General features: G+C 38.6%; 1 protein-coding gene across 1 annotated transcript in view; it reads right to left on the reverse strand.

Annotated features, from left to right (window-relative positions):
* Rps6ka3 (ribosomal protein S6 kinase A3) overlaps positions 1-6,931 on the reverse strand; it is a 142,213-nt gene extending 135,282 nt beyond the window's left edge. The window contains exon 1 of the mRNA XM_047537016.1: positions 6,724-6,931. Within this exon, the coding sequence (XP_047392972.1) occupies positions 6,724-6,726 (3 nt within the window). The 5' untranslated portion in view covers positions 6,727-6,931. The remainder of the gene's footprint in view (positions 1-6,723) is intronic.
* Positions 6,932-15,595: the final 8,664 nt, after the last annotated feature.

The raw sequence follows: 15,595 nt of genomic DNA on the forward strand, positions 1-15,595 counted from the left end.
AGTCAGTGACTGACAACCCTGTTTTTAAAGTCTGCAGGGGATATTTAGGAGTGATATCATACTTTCTACCTTCCTTTATTTTCTGTCTACAGATAAAGAAATGGAGAGCCAAAGCACTATCTAATAATTTGAACTAAAAGAACAGTGCTTCTTATGTATTTTGGATGTTTTAAGCTATAGAAAATTGAGCTCAAAAGGGAACACTTACTCTTCTTTTTTAAAAAAACACTTAAAAAAAAACAGTTTTACTGAGGCATGATTGACACACAAATTACACTCAAAATCCCAAGTCAAAAGGCAAGTATTGAAGTATGATAGATTGCATTATGACCTTAGTCTTTTACCTCTACTTGTATCCACATCCTTTACCGTGTGACCTTGCAATTTCATTCACTAAAGTTGGCAGAGTCTATTTTTTCCCCTTGAATCTGGACTGAGCTTGTGACTTGTTTTGGGCAACAGAATGTGAAAGTGATGGTGGGCCAGGTCTGAGTCTAGGCCTCACAAGGCCTTGAGTGTTTTCATTTACTTTTCTTCTGTGTTTGCATGAGAACATGCCCAGGTTATCCTACCAGAAGATGCCACATGAGAAACAGAGATGAGTCACACTAGTTATCACAGCTGAGGCTATCCAAGATCAGCTGAGCTGCAGCTGACTAACTGTAAGACCTATGAGCGAGTTCAGTGGAAATTGGAAGCATTGCCCATCTGAGCTCAGCCCAAATGGCCAAACCCCAGATTTGTGAATTACACAAATGATTACTGTTTAAAGACATTGAGTTTTGATGTATTTTATTACACAGAATTAGTGACAACTGGTAACTAACAAAGAAAGTGAGACTTCAGTTGTCAGAAAAACATTCAGGAAGTACCTAATGATTGGGAGGATTGCAGGAAGTAGCAAGAATCAAATTGTGACTTAAAAGCATTTTGAAGTCCTTCCAAATCAACATGGTTATGGATCCCCTACTAATATTCATTCTGTGTGCATATACTGAGTCGATTATTGGCAAGACACTTTGCTAAGTAGAATGCCTAGTGAATAGGAGCTCAAGAAAAGCAAAAGTAAATGGTGGACTTGATTCAGAGAGTCTGACCATAGGAATGAAGGTGGGTGAAATGACTGATGATATTTAGGGTTGTGGATAAGGGCAAATTCAAGGACTTGGTTATGGGGCTAAAGGTCAAGGAGAAGACCAATGATAATGGAATGACATTAAAGCTCTCTATAAAAAGGCAGATATTGAATCTCAAAGGAAGAAAATATTTTTACTTGATGCAGAAGTGGTGGAAAATTAACACCTCTATCCCCAGTATGCCAGCAGCAATCTTCAGTCAATGAATTTGGGAGTTGGTACCTAAGTAGCCCAGCTCTCTTGACTCTCAGATGGGATAATCCTGAAGTTTGTATTTTATACCTTTCCCATAATTTCCCTACAGAATCAAATGCCAATCACCTATTGTGGTATCTGGGTCAATAACATACCCTTGGGCTGGGGATATAACTCAGTTGGTAGAGTGCTTGGATTCGATTCCCAGCACCGCAAAAAACAAAAAACAACAACAAAAAAATATCCTCTATCTGTCTTCACTTCCCCATTTACTCCAAGGCCACTAGACTCCCTTCTGTTCCTTAAACAAGCCAAGAAATTTCTTGCCCAAGGGCCAGTGGTTTCACCCACTGCCTGAGATGCTCTTCTGTCATCTGTAAGGCTGACTTCTTCCAGTCATTCAGGTTCCATTTTAAACTTCACCTTGTTAGAGAAGCTTTGCTTGGCCACCAAATCTGAGGTAGCTTTATCTTAATTCTCCACATCACTTTTTTCATTATCAGATGTTTTTCTTATTTGTTTGTTTTCACATATTTTTGATGAGAGGGTAAGTTAACACCACCCCTCTGGGAAGGTTGCTGGGTGGTATCTGCTAAAACCACCTGTGGCCTAGAAATTTTGTTCTGTGGTATATGTAAGAGGAATGAGTGCTTATGTTCATCAAAAGATACATACAAGAATTCTTACTGTATGTTTGTTACTAATAACCAAACTCTGGGACTACCACCAAATATATACCAATAGGAGAATGGAAAAATAAATTGTGGAATAGTCAGCAGAATATGCTACAATGGAATACTATACAGCAATAGGAAGATCCAACTGTGGTTTCACATAATCATATGGATGAATTGCAGAGAAATGATTATGAATGAAAGAAGCCAGGCACAAAAGAACATATTGTACAATTCCATTTACATGACATCCAACAACAGGTAAAACTAATCTATGGTGGTAGAAGCTGAAATAGTGGTTACCTCAGGCAGGAGGATATGGAACGCTGGAAATATTCTATATTTTGATGTGGGTGGTGGTTACATGGGTACATACATATGTAAAAAGTCATGAAGGGCAGGGCATCGTGGTGCACACCTGTAATCCCAGTAGCTCAGGAGGCTGAGGCAGGAGGGATCAAATCAGCTTCAGCAACAGTGAGGTGCTAAGCAACTCAGTGAGACCCTGTCTCCAAATAGCATACAAAAAAGGGCTGGGGATGTGGCTCAATGGTTGAGTGCCCCTGGGTTCAATCCCTGGTAACCACCCCACCAAAAAAAAAGTCATGGAGGGCTGGGTGCAGTGGTGCATGCCTATAATTCTACTGACTTTGGAGACTGAGGCAGGAGGATTGCAAATTTGATGACAGCCTCAGAAACCTAGTAAGACTCTGTCTCAAAACAAACAACAAAACTATAAGTAAATAACAGAAAGATCAGTAGAGTAGAAGGAAGGGAACAGAGGGTGGGAAGGAGGGAGGGGAAATACTTGGGACTGAATTAAAACCAATCGTATTCCATGCTTTTATAATTATGTCACAGTATATTCTTTTGTCATGTATAATTAAAAAGAACCAATACAAAACAAATATCAAGGGTTGGATCATAAAAAAATAAAATAGCATAGCATTGACATAGGATCTGATGGACAGAATATAATAGAAAGTCCAAAAGAGACCCAAGTTTTAGAATAGTATAGCAGGCAATACCATAAACCTATTAGTGTTCAATAACTGGTCATAGGGCAATTGGATAATTATTGGAAAATCCAGAGACCTTAGATACTGTATATTTCATAACTTATTCCAATAAAAATTCTAGAATAAAATATTTTAATAAAATACTTTATAAAATAAAAATTTTATAAAAAATAAAATAAAAAGGGCAGAAGGATATGTAGCTCAGTGGTAGAGCAACCCTGGTTTCAAGCCTCAGCACTAAAACAAGATATTGAGGTATGCACTTAGATTTGGGCACATTCTGTGTATTTTCTACATAAAAAAATATAAATATGAAAGTAAGTTCCATGAGAGCAAGGACATTTTCTGACTTGGGCCCTACTGCCTGACAGAGTATGCCATCACTAAATACTTGTTGACTGAGCCAACGTATAAATGTGAATTTGCTCTTTGTGATTTCTTGGTGCCAAATACATGTAATAAGTATGCTTACATTAAAATATGTGGATTTTCATTTTTCCTCAAAAATATTTAAACCAAAAATTAAGTAAAGTTCTATGGACTAGATATCTACTCCATTTTAGAGGAACCAAAGGTGAATCGGCTTAACTAGAAAGACACAACTGATTATATAAAATGGGAACATGGTATTTATGTCATAAAATGGATGCTAAACAAAGTGTTAACAGAACTAGGAAGAGAGAGGTTTCAACTGCAGCTTTAGGAAAGTGAGATTTGATCTGACCCTGGAACTATTTCTGCAGGTAGGGCTGGGTGGGAGAGAGACAAAGAAAGGGGAGTAAGTGGTAGGGACAAAGATGAGACAAGATGTCCAGAGCACATTCAGGAAATGAATAAATTGATGTGTCTGAAGTCACTGGGAGAAGAGAAATTAAGGAGTGAAAGGTGGGAGTCTGTCAAAGCAGGTTGAGGCCTGCTCACAAAGGATCTAGACAACTTGGCAAAGAGTTTGGCAGTCACTCCATGAATAGGGATTACGTTTTTAAAGGAGGGTAGTTTTTGTCCTTCCTAAATTATATTAAAAATATATTCATTTGCAGAAAAATCTAAAAGTCAGTGTACACAAAGGATACAGACCACATATCACTTTCATACGTCAACTGTGTTATGTTCACATAACATCAGATATACCATTTTAAATAACCCAATTGATTAATGGGCAAAGGAACTAAACAGGCACTCTCAAAAGAAGAAATTCAAATTGTCAACAAATATATGAAAAAATGTTCAACATCTCTAGCAATTAGAGGAATGCAAATTAAAACCAAATTGAAGTATCAAAAATATGGCAATTATCAAAAATATAAGTAACAATAAATGTTGGCTAGGATTTGGGGAAGAGGGCGCACTCATACATTGCTGGTGGGACTGCAAATTAGTACAACCACTCTGGAAAGCAGCATGGAATTTCCTCATGAAACTAGGAATCGAATCATCATATGACCCAGCTATTCTACTTTCCCATTTATATCCAAATAATTTAAAATCAGCATACTACAGTGATGCAGCCACATCAATGTTTATAGCAGCACAATTAACAATGGCTCAGCTATGGAGCCAATCTAGGTACCCTTCAACAGATGAATGCATAAGGAAAATGTGGTATATATACACAAGGTAATATTTATTATCATAAAGAAGAATGATTTTATGACATTTGCCAGTAAATGGATGGAGCTGGAGATTACATGCTAAGTGAAATAAGCCAATCCCCAAAAGTCAAAGGTCCAATGTTTTCTCTGATATGTAGAGGCTAATCCAAAATAAGGGGCGGGGTTAAAAATTAAAAAGAAATGAACGGAAGAAAGGTCAGAGGAGTAGACAAAGGAAGGGAGTAGAAAGGAGCATTGAATCTCACAATCATGTACAGCCACAAGACACTAAATTTAAAAAACTATAAGTAAATAGCAGAAAGAGGGAAGGAAATGGGAAGTGGGAGGAAGAAAGGGGAAGGGGAAATACTGGGGACTGAATTGGAACAAATTATATCCCATGCTTTTATAATTATTCCATAGTACATACTAATGTCATGCATAACTAAAAAGAACCAATAAAAATAAAAGGATATAAAGATAGGACATGCTTTTCTTTCTTAAAAACAACTACACTGAGATTTCATCTCACACCAGTTAGAATGGCAGTCATCAACAATACAATGATAAATGTTGGAGAGGTTATGGAGGAAAATGGAACACTTTTACACTGTTGTTAAGATTGTAAATTAGTACAGCTACTATACAAATCAGTATGGAGGTTCCTCAAGATACTAGGCATGGAAGCACCATATGACCCAGCTATAATCCTCTTTGGTATTTATCCCAAAGAATTTTTTTAAAGTCATGATACTACAGCGATACATGCATACCCATGTTACAGCAGCACAATTCACAATAGCCAAATTATGAAACCAGCCTAGGTGTCCATCAACAGATGAATGGATAAAGAAAATGTGGTAAATATACACAATGGAGTTTTATTCAACCATAAAGAAATACGAAATTATGTCATTTGCAGGAAGATAGATGGAACTAGATGACTTTATGTTAAGCAAATAAGCCAAACTCAGAAGGTCAATGGTTGTATGATTTCTCTCATATGTGGAAGGCAGAGAGGAAAAAGGAAAAGAAAGGTGGGGGGAGGTAGGGATCTCCTGAAAAATCAAAGGGAGCTCAGTAGAGAAGAGTGACCGGACATGGGAAGGGAGAAAGGAGGGGGAAAATGCTGAGAAGTGATATTGGCCATTGTAATACTGTGTTGCATGTATGAAAATATGACAACAAATCCCATCAATATGTACAACTATAATGTACCAATAAAAATGTGGAAAGGGAAAAATATAAAGTTTATAATTCAGTGGGTTTTAATGTATTCACAAGGTCTTACAACTATCACCACTAATTCCAGAACATTCAATACCCTAGAAAGAAATCCCATACCTATTAGTAGTCACTCTCCATTTCCCTTCCCCAAACCTCTAGCAATATCCACTAATCTAATTTATGGGGTTTTCCAGAGATAAGGTAAAGAGAAGGAACAAAACACATGAATAATTTACACATTAAAATACATAAATATGTATAAATATATAAATAAGCACATATATCTCCATCCTCTGGCACTTAATATCTACTTTGTGCCAGAAATAGTGCTAGCACCTGCAAATGCAGAGTGAATAAGACCTGGGTCTTTTATCCAAAGAATACACAGTGTTTAAAGGCAGAGAATAAGCAACTAATTCTATTACAATTTGCTGAGCCCTGTCGTAAATCATAGGAAAAATGATAAGGAAGTGAAACACTGCCAAAGGTTTAAGATGGGGTGTCCTGAAAGATGGGAAAGTCATCATGTCACATGAAGAATGCAGATGAAAGTGTGTAATTAAGAAATATGTCAAGGTTAATATGTTCCCCAAATTGTTAGAAAAGTGGGTTTGGAACTCCCGAGAGAGGTCTTGAATAGAAATCATATTTAGGTACGTTTATATAGAAATGATAGTTTATACCTTGGGAGTGGATGAGATTCTTAAGGGAGATCATGGAAGACAGAAAATCGAGAATGATCTGCAGCAGAGCTGACTAATGCCTGAACTCAGCCTACCCTATGCTAACACCCATGTTTGGTAGAGGTAATTGAACATGCAGTCTCAGACTCCTTCTCAACACATGGCTTCAGGCAGTGATTACCAATAAATCCACTTACCATTTCTGGTTTCTTCTTTAAGTCTAGGTGGGGTGATCAGGAGGGATTGTGGACCTCCAAGGAAGAGTGCCTCCAAGGAAAAGTGAGCTGCTTGGTTGATAGGTACAGAGAAAACACCCAGGAATTGAAGTAGGAGGCTGGTGGTGATTTTTAAAAGGCTGGTTTCACTAGAATGGTTTCAGGAGAAGTGATATGACAAAGGTTTGAATAGAGAATGGGATGTGCTTTCAAATGCTCATCTGCCTTGAACCCACCTGGAGAGTTTGTTGAAAATGACCTGAGGCTATATTCTAGCTCCCTTGGAGCTTATTCTGTACCCCACCACCCCCAGAGCATTTTGATCAGGGTGATCTGCATGCAAAAAGAGGCTAGAAGTTACTAATAGGTTCTCACTGTAGCAAGTGCTATTGGTGTCCCTTTCACAGGCATTTAGTACTTACTATTCAGTACACATCGCTTGCTTTACGCAGAAGCACATATGACTCTGCCTGAGGACTTTCTCTGGCCACTGGAGCATGCTCTACTTGCTTGCCAGAAATGCCAGAGAGTTAATTTCCCAGGGATCAGCCCTCAACGAACAAAGAACAGGAGTTTGTGGATAATTAGCTTAGTTTCTTCACTTCTCAGGGGGAAAAACTTAGGCTTGTTTTATTAAGTATCCCAGAAGTCCCCAGTAGGGTTGAGCCTGAGATGCTCAGGGGTGTGTCCATTAATGCACTCTATATCAGCTCTCTTCCCTTCTCTGCCCTTCTCTTAGTGTTTCCTGATATTATTGCTCATCTAACCTATTAGTACTCAGAACCTTGTCTCATAGTGGGCTCTTGGGGAACCCCAAATCATGATATTTACAATCTCATTCTTTCTTCCTGGGCATACAGAACAATGACACATTCCAGTAGCTCTTGCAGTCTGGTTGAGTTCATGTGTCTGGGCTCTGACACATGCACAGAAGTGATAAATATCACCTTCCAGTCTACCACAAAACTCCTGGTATGATGATCCTTCTCAAGCTTTCCATTCTGTGGTGATTTGTAGGGCCATGTGTTTATGATGGCAGTATCAAAAGATACAAGTTGCTTGGATTCCTGGGTCATTAGTTGGAATAATCCTACTGAGGACAGCTACCCTACCTGTACCAGATTATGACTTGAATGAATGAGAAATAGATCTTTACTATGTTAATTTACTGAGATTATTTTTATTACAGAAGCTACTATTGTCTTGACTAACACACCTGCCCTCTCAGTTGTCCCCCTCCCAATTCTCCAAAATCAAAACACTCCATCCTCTTTTACCAGTTTCCTTTTCCTCAGAGTGACTGACAACGTAGCTGAAAACAGCCATGTGTTAAGGCAAGGCATATGATTAACTGATTAAAGTGCATTAAATTCTGAACAACAGTTTCTGAAAGATAACTCTTTTCCAATGGAATTTTGAATGGTGGAATCTATGAGGGAGATGTTTCCAAACACTGGAGCCTTCTTGGTGTTCTTGCATAATTATTGGCACAGACTGCTCTCAGCTTTATCTATGTTGTTTAGAAGTATAAGAAAGAGGGGTCAAGCACTTCTAAGAGATTGCTGATGGCTGGCCTCCGGAATAAAGTTCAAACTCCTTAACCTGGCATTTCCAGGTGTCTCCAGTTGACCTCAACCAACATTCCTACCCTGATCTTTGACATCCCACTCCCAATGGAAACTCTCACATCATACTGGATTAGGACAGGTTATCTTCCCACTATGCCATATCTCTGCGTGCAGTGCCCTTTCCTCTCTTCTGCTTCTTTCTAAATCCAACTCTTGCTCAAAGGGCTTACTCAACTTGCTTCTTCCATGAAGCCCTCAAATTCCATTTTGCTTTCCCCTCCCCTACTACTCATTTGACTTTCTGCATTCCATCATTATTTCTGTCTTTTTATGTATTTGTGTCATCTCCTCTAAAGTAGAAATAAGCTATTTAAACAAAAATTATGCCTATTTCTCTTTTTAATTCCTATGACTTTCACCATAGTGCTGGGGATATGATTACTGAAGATAAAGATATAGCAACTGAAGACAGGTGTAAGTAATCCCAGCTGAGGCTGAGGCAGGAGGATCACAAGTTTGAGACCAGCCTCAACAACTTAGCAATGCCCTGTCTCAAAATAAAAATTTTAAAAGACTGAGGATATAGTTCAATGGTTGACTGCTTACCTAGCATGTATGAGTCCTTGAGTTCAATTTTTAGTACCACAAAAAAGAGACATATAACAATTGAACTTCTTAAATGCCATGAATGTAGAGTCTTATTCAGACTTGATTTTAAAAATACTTTTATTTGGAAATACTTTCAAACTTGTGGAAAGGTTGCAAGAATAAAAATAGTATGAATAACATATGTATACATTTTACCTGGATTTACTTACACAAAACTTCTCATTTTCTTTGTTTTTCTGATAAAAATCTATCTTCTCTATATACCAACACATACACACACAGTGCTTTTCTGGACCATATGTCAGTAAATTACTTATGTTATGGGCTTTTGTCCTTACAAAGTTCAATGGTAAGGAAAGGATGTCACAAATTTTTAAAGAATCTTTTGGGTTTGGCAGACTATTTTATATAGGTATATATGGATGGATGTAGAGTTTCGGAATAGTGTCATAATCATTTCCAATGCAAGAACACCAAACTTGAATGTTTTTTTATTCTCATTATGAACTTGTAATCAATGGCAATATTTTTAATACTGCTGTACAGGAACCTTTTTAAAATTTCATTTACAATACCTTTCTCCTTAGTTAAGTGGAGTTGAAGTGGAAGAGGAAATCACAAATCTCTTTTTCCTTCAGCTTCTGCTGGGTTGCAGGCTGCATGGGAGGAAAAGTCAATAGAGGAAGTGAGAGAGTAAACTGAGAAGTTGAAATCAAAGTGGTGGGCTGCTGAGTCTCTGCTGTGGTGTATCTTAAGTCTTACAGGCAGTATCCAACCATAGTTAAATTGGATCCCTATGCTGTAGAAAGGGAAGGCATTAGTAATTTCTGTTGTCTATGAGTGGAAACAGACATGACAGGCTCAGTGGCTTCTTTTTTACTTTGAATCTGAGAGGAGTGAGGAATTATGGAAAAAGAACTGATAAAGGAGTGAATTCAATCAGGAGATTTGGATCTACTTATTATTGTTGCTGCCAAGTTATAGCTCAGCAAGTCATATCACCCCTGAGCCTTGGTATCATTATCTGTCAAATTAGGGTTTGGAGAGGACTGGATTTGCTGTTTCCTTTGGTACGTCTGAAAGTTATTGGTGAAGAATTCCAGCATGCATTTAATGTATGTTTATGAACACCAGACTGCTGCAGATATAAAGAAGAGTAGGGCCTCACATTTTTTCTCAAGGAACTTCCAGCATGTTGATGGGGGCAGGCATGTGAACAAAGAATTGTGATTCAAGGTGATAAGGAGCAAGTCTGAGGTACAATGGTGTTACAAGGGTGACAGTAAGCAACTTTCTCTGCAGGGGTGCAATGCTTCATAGAGGAAGTGACAGTGGTTGTTGAACTGAGTCTTGAAGTGGGGACAGAGCATTCAGGCAGAAAAGGTGCATGGTTGATGTGAACTGTACATACTTTGGGCTTGCTGGAATACAATGTGCCAGAGGGAAATTGAGGGTAATGAGGCTGGAATGATAGCTAAGCAGTGGACCACTTTACCAGACAGACAGGATTTTGAGGCTGGGAAGAAAGAACAGGGCTGATAACTCATGGCAAGGAAATAGAGGATTCAAGTGCAGTAGATATAGAATTGAGAGACACTGGGGAAAGGAAGCAGCTGATTGAGATATGTTTAGGAGAAAGACAGGAAGGCTCACCAATTTGCCATGGGGGTGTGGTGAGGGAGTATCACAGGAATTCCATTTTTCTAATTTGCTCAGTAGACTGGATCATGGTGCTATTTACTTCAATTGGAAATCTCCAAGGAGGAGCAAGTTTAGAGGATGCATAATGAGTTCAGTCCAGACTATGTTGGCCTTTAGGTATATGTGGGACACCCAGGTAGAGATTTCTAGTAGGCGGTTATATAGATGACTCTAGAACTCAAGAAATAACATGTCATAAGTGTGAACACTAGCACCCAGGGAGAGTTCAATTTTAGGAAAGGACTGTAACAAGAACATGAGTTCTGTGTTAGGTCTGAATTCTTATTTGCTGAGATCTTATTAGCTTTATGGTATCGGGGGAGTAACTTTGAATCTATTTCCTCATTTTTAATGATGACTCCAATTTGTAGACCTGTGAGAGTTTGAAATAAAAAAAAATCCAATCAATGGAAGTTATAAGAGGAGCAGGAAAGGCACCCTGGGAAACACCATTAAACCAGAGTTTCATTCATCTGTTTCCTAAAGGTGTCAGGAGGAGCCATTTGCTAAGTTTCCTGTCTCTGATTGCCTTTCTTGTCATGTTAGTTACCAGTTGTTTAATTTCTCTTGAGTCTCAGCCTTCTCCTTTGTAAAAGAGAGACCATAACTCTTCTGGTTATCTTAGAAAGTTCTTTTGAAAATCAGTGAGATAAGGTTGTGTGAACATTGCAAATTGTCATATAAATGCTTGTTATTATCATTATGAATGGAACAAACAGACTTGCACAATTCATCAGCATTTGTAGGCTACTAGGGAAGCAGACTGAATGTGGTCTCTTTCCCTGTGAATTAAGAGGAACTCCTCATGCTGAGAGTAAAGGTTGGGAGGGCTGTGACCCACCCGAGCCTGACTTGCACCAAAGAAGCTGAAAGTGAAGAGGTTCCCTCAGGCCAGTGTAAAACAGAATTACTAAATTTACATATGGATATTTCCTGCCTTTTTGTTTCACCTCACTACCTCTTCTTTAAAAGTTCTGCTCTTAGCTGACGATAAATTTCCTTTTCCTTCTGCCCTCCAAAAATGGTAAATCTGATCATCCTAATATATGAACTTAAGATATGGAAAATGTTCAGGAAGCAAATGGTTTGTAACTTTTCAAATACGTAAAACAAGGTATATCTTTTTGGCTTATGAATATTCTGTGGTATAACCTTTGTTTCTGTAGTTTAATTTAAATGTTTTCTTGCTGTTAAAAAACATTTTTCTCATTCTCAGAAATTTCAGAGATAGAACTTTTGAAACAAGATTCTAACATCTTCCTTCAAAACTGACTTTGAATAAAACCTATTTTCCTATCAAATTGATTCTGAATATTTCTGGAGCAGAGAGCATTTTGGCCTAGCTTCTTCCTCTCCGGGCAGGTTCTTGTGCCACCCCATAACATTACAGCTCCCTGGAGTGTCAGTTAGCATGAATACTAAAGAATGATTTAATTAGTCAGGGGCAGAACTCAGGGATGCTATACTTATGCTAATCATCGTGTGAGGCTCTTACAGACATGGAATTTACCTTCCAACAGAGTAGTAATTGTGGGCTCAAGGTAAGAGAGGTGGGCAGCAGGAAGTAGAATTGTGGATTGGAATTGTGATACCACCTGGACTTGGGGGGTCCCCCTTTGATCACTACTTATCTCTTCTGCCATCCTCACAATGGGGAAGTATAAAGACAACTTTGCCTTTAGTGCTGTGATCTCAACTCCCCTAGAATTTCAAATTTTATCTTCAGGTGGAGAAAGATAGCCCACTTGTGTAAACAGTAGCATTAGCACAAAGTATGCTTGCACCCAGAAGACCCTTAACAGATGTTAGCTCACTGGGCAGGACAGATATTCAAAATGGAAAAGGACAGTAGTATTCACTGTCTGAGGCAACCCCAGGACCAAGTTAGTCCACTATTGGAGATGAACTAGGCCAGATTCTGGTCTGGGGGCAAGGATGGGCACCGTTAACAACTCAGCTCCTGATGTGGTTGTTTTTATTTTTATTTTCTCCTAAAGCAGCTAATAAAGCATGCAAATGCTATAAAGAATGCAGGAATGTAGATGCAGCTCCCCATCATGTGTCTTACTTTTCTTAGTGATCTTGGCAACCTGAAAACATGAAAAGTCCCCTAGAGAAGAGGAGGCCAGAGTTGTGGACCCCATTGTCTTTTAAATTCAAGGGTGTCAGCATCCAGAAACAACTCATAAAACCAAATAAGGCAGTGTTCTGGAACACAACAAGTCCTCTCCATCAGGACTAAGGCCCAGATATGATAACTTAAATTCTTCTAGGGCACCATAGGGCAATTGCTTTTTATCTGTGCCTGCACTAGGAATCCCAGGAGTTTTCCACCTATGTTAACCTACAGGCATTCCACAGGAGACCTGGCCATGACCTACATAGCATAGGGTAGGCCACAGGTTTCTGTCTCCCTTCCTTCCTTCCTTCCTTCCTTCCTTCCTTCCTTCCTTCCTTCCTTCCTTTCTTCCTTCCTTCCTTCCTTCCTCCCACCCTCTCATATTTTTTTTATGGTGCTGGGAATTGAAACTGGGGCCTTGTGCATGCTAGGTAAGCACTCAACCCACTGAGCTATATCCCCAGCCCCCTCTTTCCATTTTTGAAAGACTTTTTCACAATAGTTTTATTTTTACAGAAAAATTGATCTGAAGGTACAGGTACTTCCTATATACTTTACTCCCTGCCCCCAACCCAGCACATATTTTCTTCTATTATTATCATTTTACATTATATAGCACATTCGTTATGATAAATCAATTTTAATATAATATATCAAAGTCCACAGTTGATTCAAACTTCCTTGCTTTCCCTAATGTCCTTTATCTATTTCAGGATCCTATCCAAGATACCATGTTACATTTAGTTGTCATGTCTCCTTAGGTTCCTCTTAGTTGTGACAGTTTCTCAGACTTTTCTTGGTTTTGATGACCTTGAAAGATTTGAAGAGTGCCAATCAGGTATTTTGTAGGATGCCCTGCTAGTGGTATTTTTCTGATGTTTTTCTCATGATTGGACTGTAGTTACAGGTTTTGGGGAGGAAGTCCACAGAAACATAGTGCCATTTTCATCACATCACATGAAGGGTACGGATTTATGACTTTTTTTTATTGTAAACAAACGGGATACATGTCGTTTCTCTCTTTGTACATGGCGTAAAGGCATACCATCTGTGTAATCATAAATTTACATAGGGTAATGTTGTTTGATTCATTCTGTTATTTTTTCCCTTCTCCCCACCCCTCCCACCCCTCTTTTCCCTCTATACAGTCCTACCTTCCTCCATTCTTGCCCCCCTCCCTAACCCTAACTCTAACCCTAACACTAACCGAATTTATGACTTTTGATGTTAACTTTGATTACTTGACTGAAGTAGTATTTGTCAGTTTTCTCCACTTTAAAGCTATCCCTTTTTCCTTGTTTCCATTCTGTATTCTTTGGAGAGAATTCACTATGTGCAACCCACAATAAAGGAGTTCTACTTCTTTTAGGGTGGAATATCTGCAAAATTTATTTGAAATTCTTCTTCATGAGAGATTTGTTTCTTCTTCTCCATTTATTAAATCATTTATTCACATCAGTATCTACTCATAGATATTTATTTTACACTTTGTGTTCTAATTCAATCATACTTCAGTTGTTTTGCTGTTTAAACTGTTCCATCTTTACATGTACACAATATTGTGTGTGTGTACGTGAGTGTGAGTGTGTGTGTGTTGAGCATTTTTGACTTTTGGGCACTATATGTCTGTTTTTTATTTTTTGGTTCCTGGGGATTGAACCCAGGGGTGCTTAACCACTGAGCCACATCCCCAGACTTTTTTATTTTTTGAGACGGGGTCTTGCAAAGTTGCTTAGGGCCTCACTGAGATGCTAAGGCTGACTTTGAACTTGCAATCCTCCTGTTTCAGCCTCCTGATACACCAGGATTACAGGCATGTGCCACTGTGCTCAGCCTACATATCTTTTATGAAAAAAACAATAATTATTAATTTAGTCATTCAGTCAAAATGTATTGTAAGTTTAATGTATACCAGGCAGAGAGAGAATTGGTGAAAGCAGGACCTGGTGCCTTGCCTTCAAGAACTCACATTGCAGGGCTGGGGAGATAGTCAGCTGGTAGAGTGCTTGCCTCACAAGCACAAGGCCCTGAGTTCGATTCCCAGTACCCAAAAAAAAAAAAAAAAAAAAAAAGAACTCACATTGCAGGCATCAGAAGGCAGGAGAGACATGCAAGAAAAGAGATCTAGATAAGCAAGTGTGGTGAGAACTTGGCAGAGGGAGGAAGCTCAGGATACCTGACTCAGTTCCAGGTATTCTCCTTCCCTGCCTCCTCTAAGCATTTCCTTTTTTTTTCACATTTTATTTCTTGAAAAAATTTTAATTTGTTCTTTTCAGTTATAATTGACAGTAGAATATATTTTGACATATATATACATGAGTATTGCTTCCCATTTTTGTGGTTGTATGTGATGTGGAGTTATACTGGTCGTATATTCATATGTGAACATAGGAAAGTTATGCCCAATTCATTCATGTCATGTCTTTCCTATTCCCATCCCTCTCCCTTCCCTTCATTCCCCTTTGTCTAATCCAAAGAACTTCTATTCTCCCCCACCCCATATTATGTGTTAGCATCTGCTTATCAGAGAGAACATTGGGCCTTTGGTTTATAGGGATTGACTTATTTCACTTAGCATGATAGTCTCCAGTTCCATCCATTTACCAGCAAATGCCATAATTGAATTCTTCTTTATGACTAAGAAATATTCCATTGTGTATATACACCATATTTTCTCTATCCATTCATCTGTTGAAGGGTACGTAGGTTGATTCCATAGTTTGGCTATTGTGACTTGAGCTGCTATAAACATTGATGGGGCCATGTCACCACAGTATGCTGATTTTAAGTCCTTTGAGTATATACCAAGGAGTGGGAGAGCTGGGTGAAATGGTGGTTCCATTCCAAGTTTTCTGGG

The sequence above is a fragment of the Sciurus carolinensis genome, chromosome X (genome assembly GCF_902686445.1).
Source record: "Sciurus carolinensis chromosome X, mSciCar1.2, whole genome shotgun sequence".
NCBI classification, from domain to species: Eukaryota; Metazoa; Chordata; class Mammalia; order Rodentia; family Sciuridae; genus Sciurus; species Sciurus carolinensis.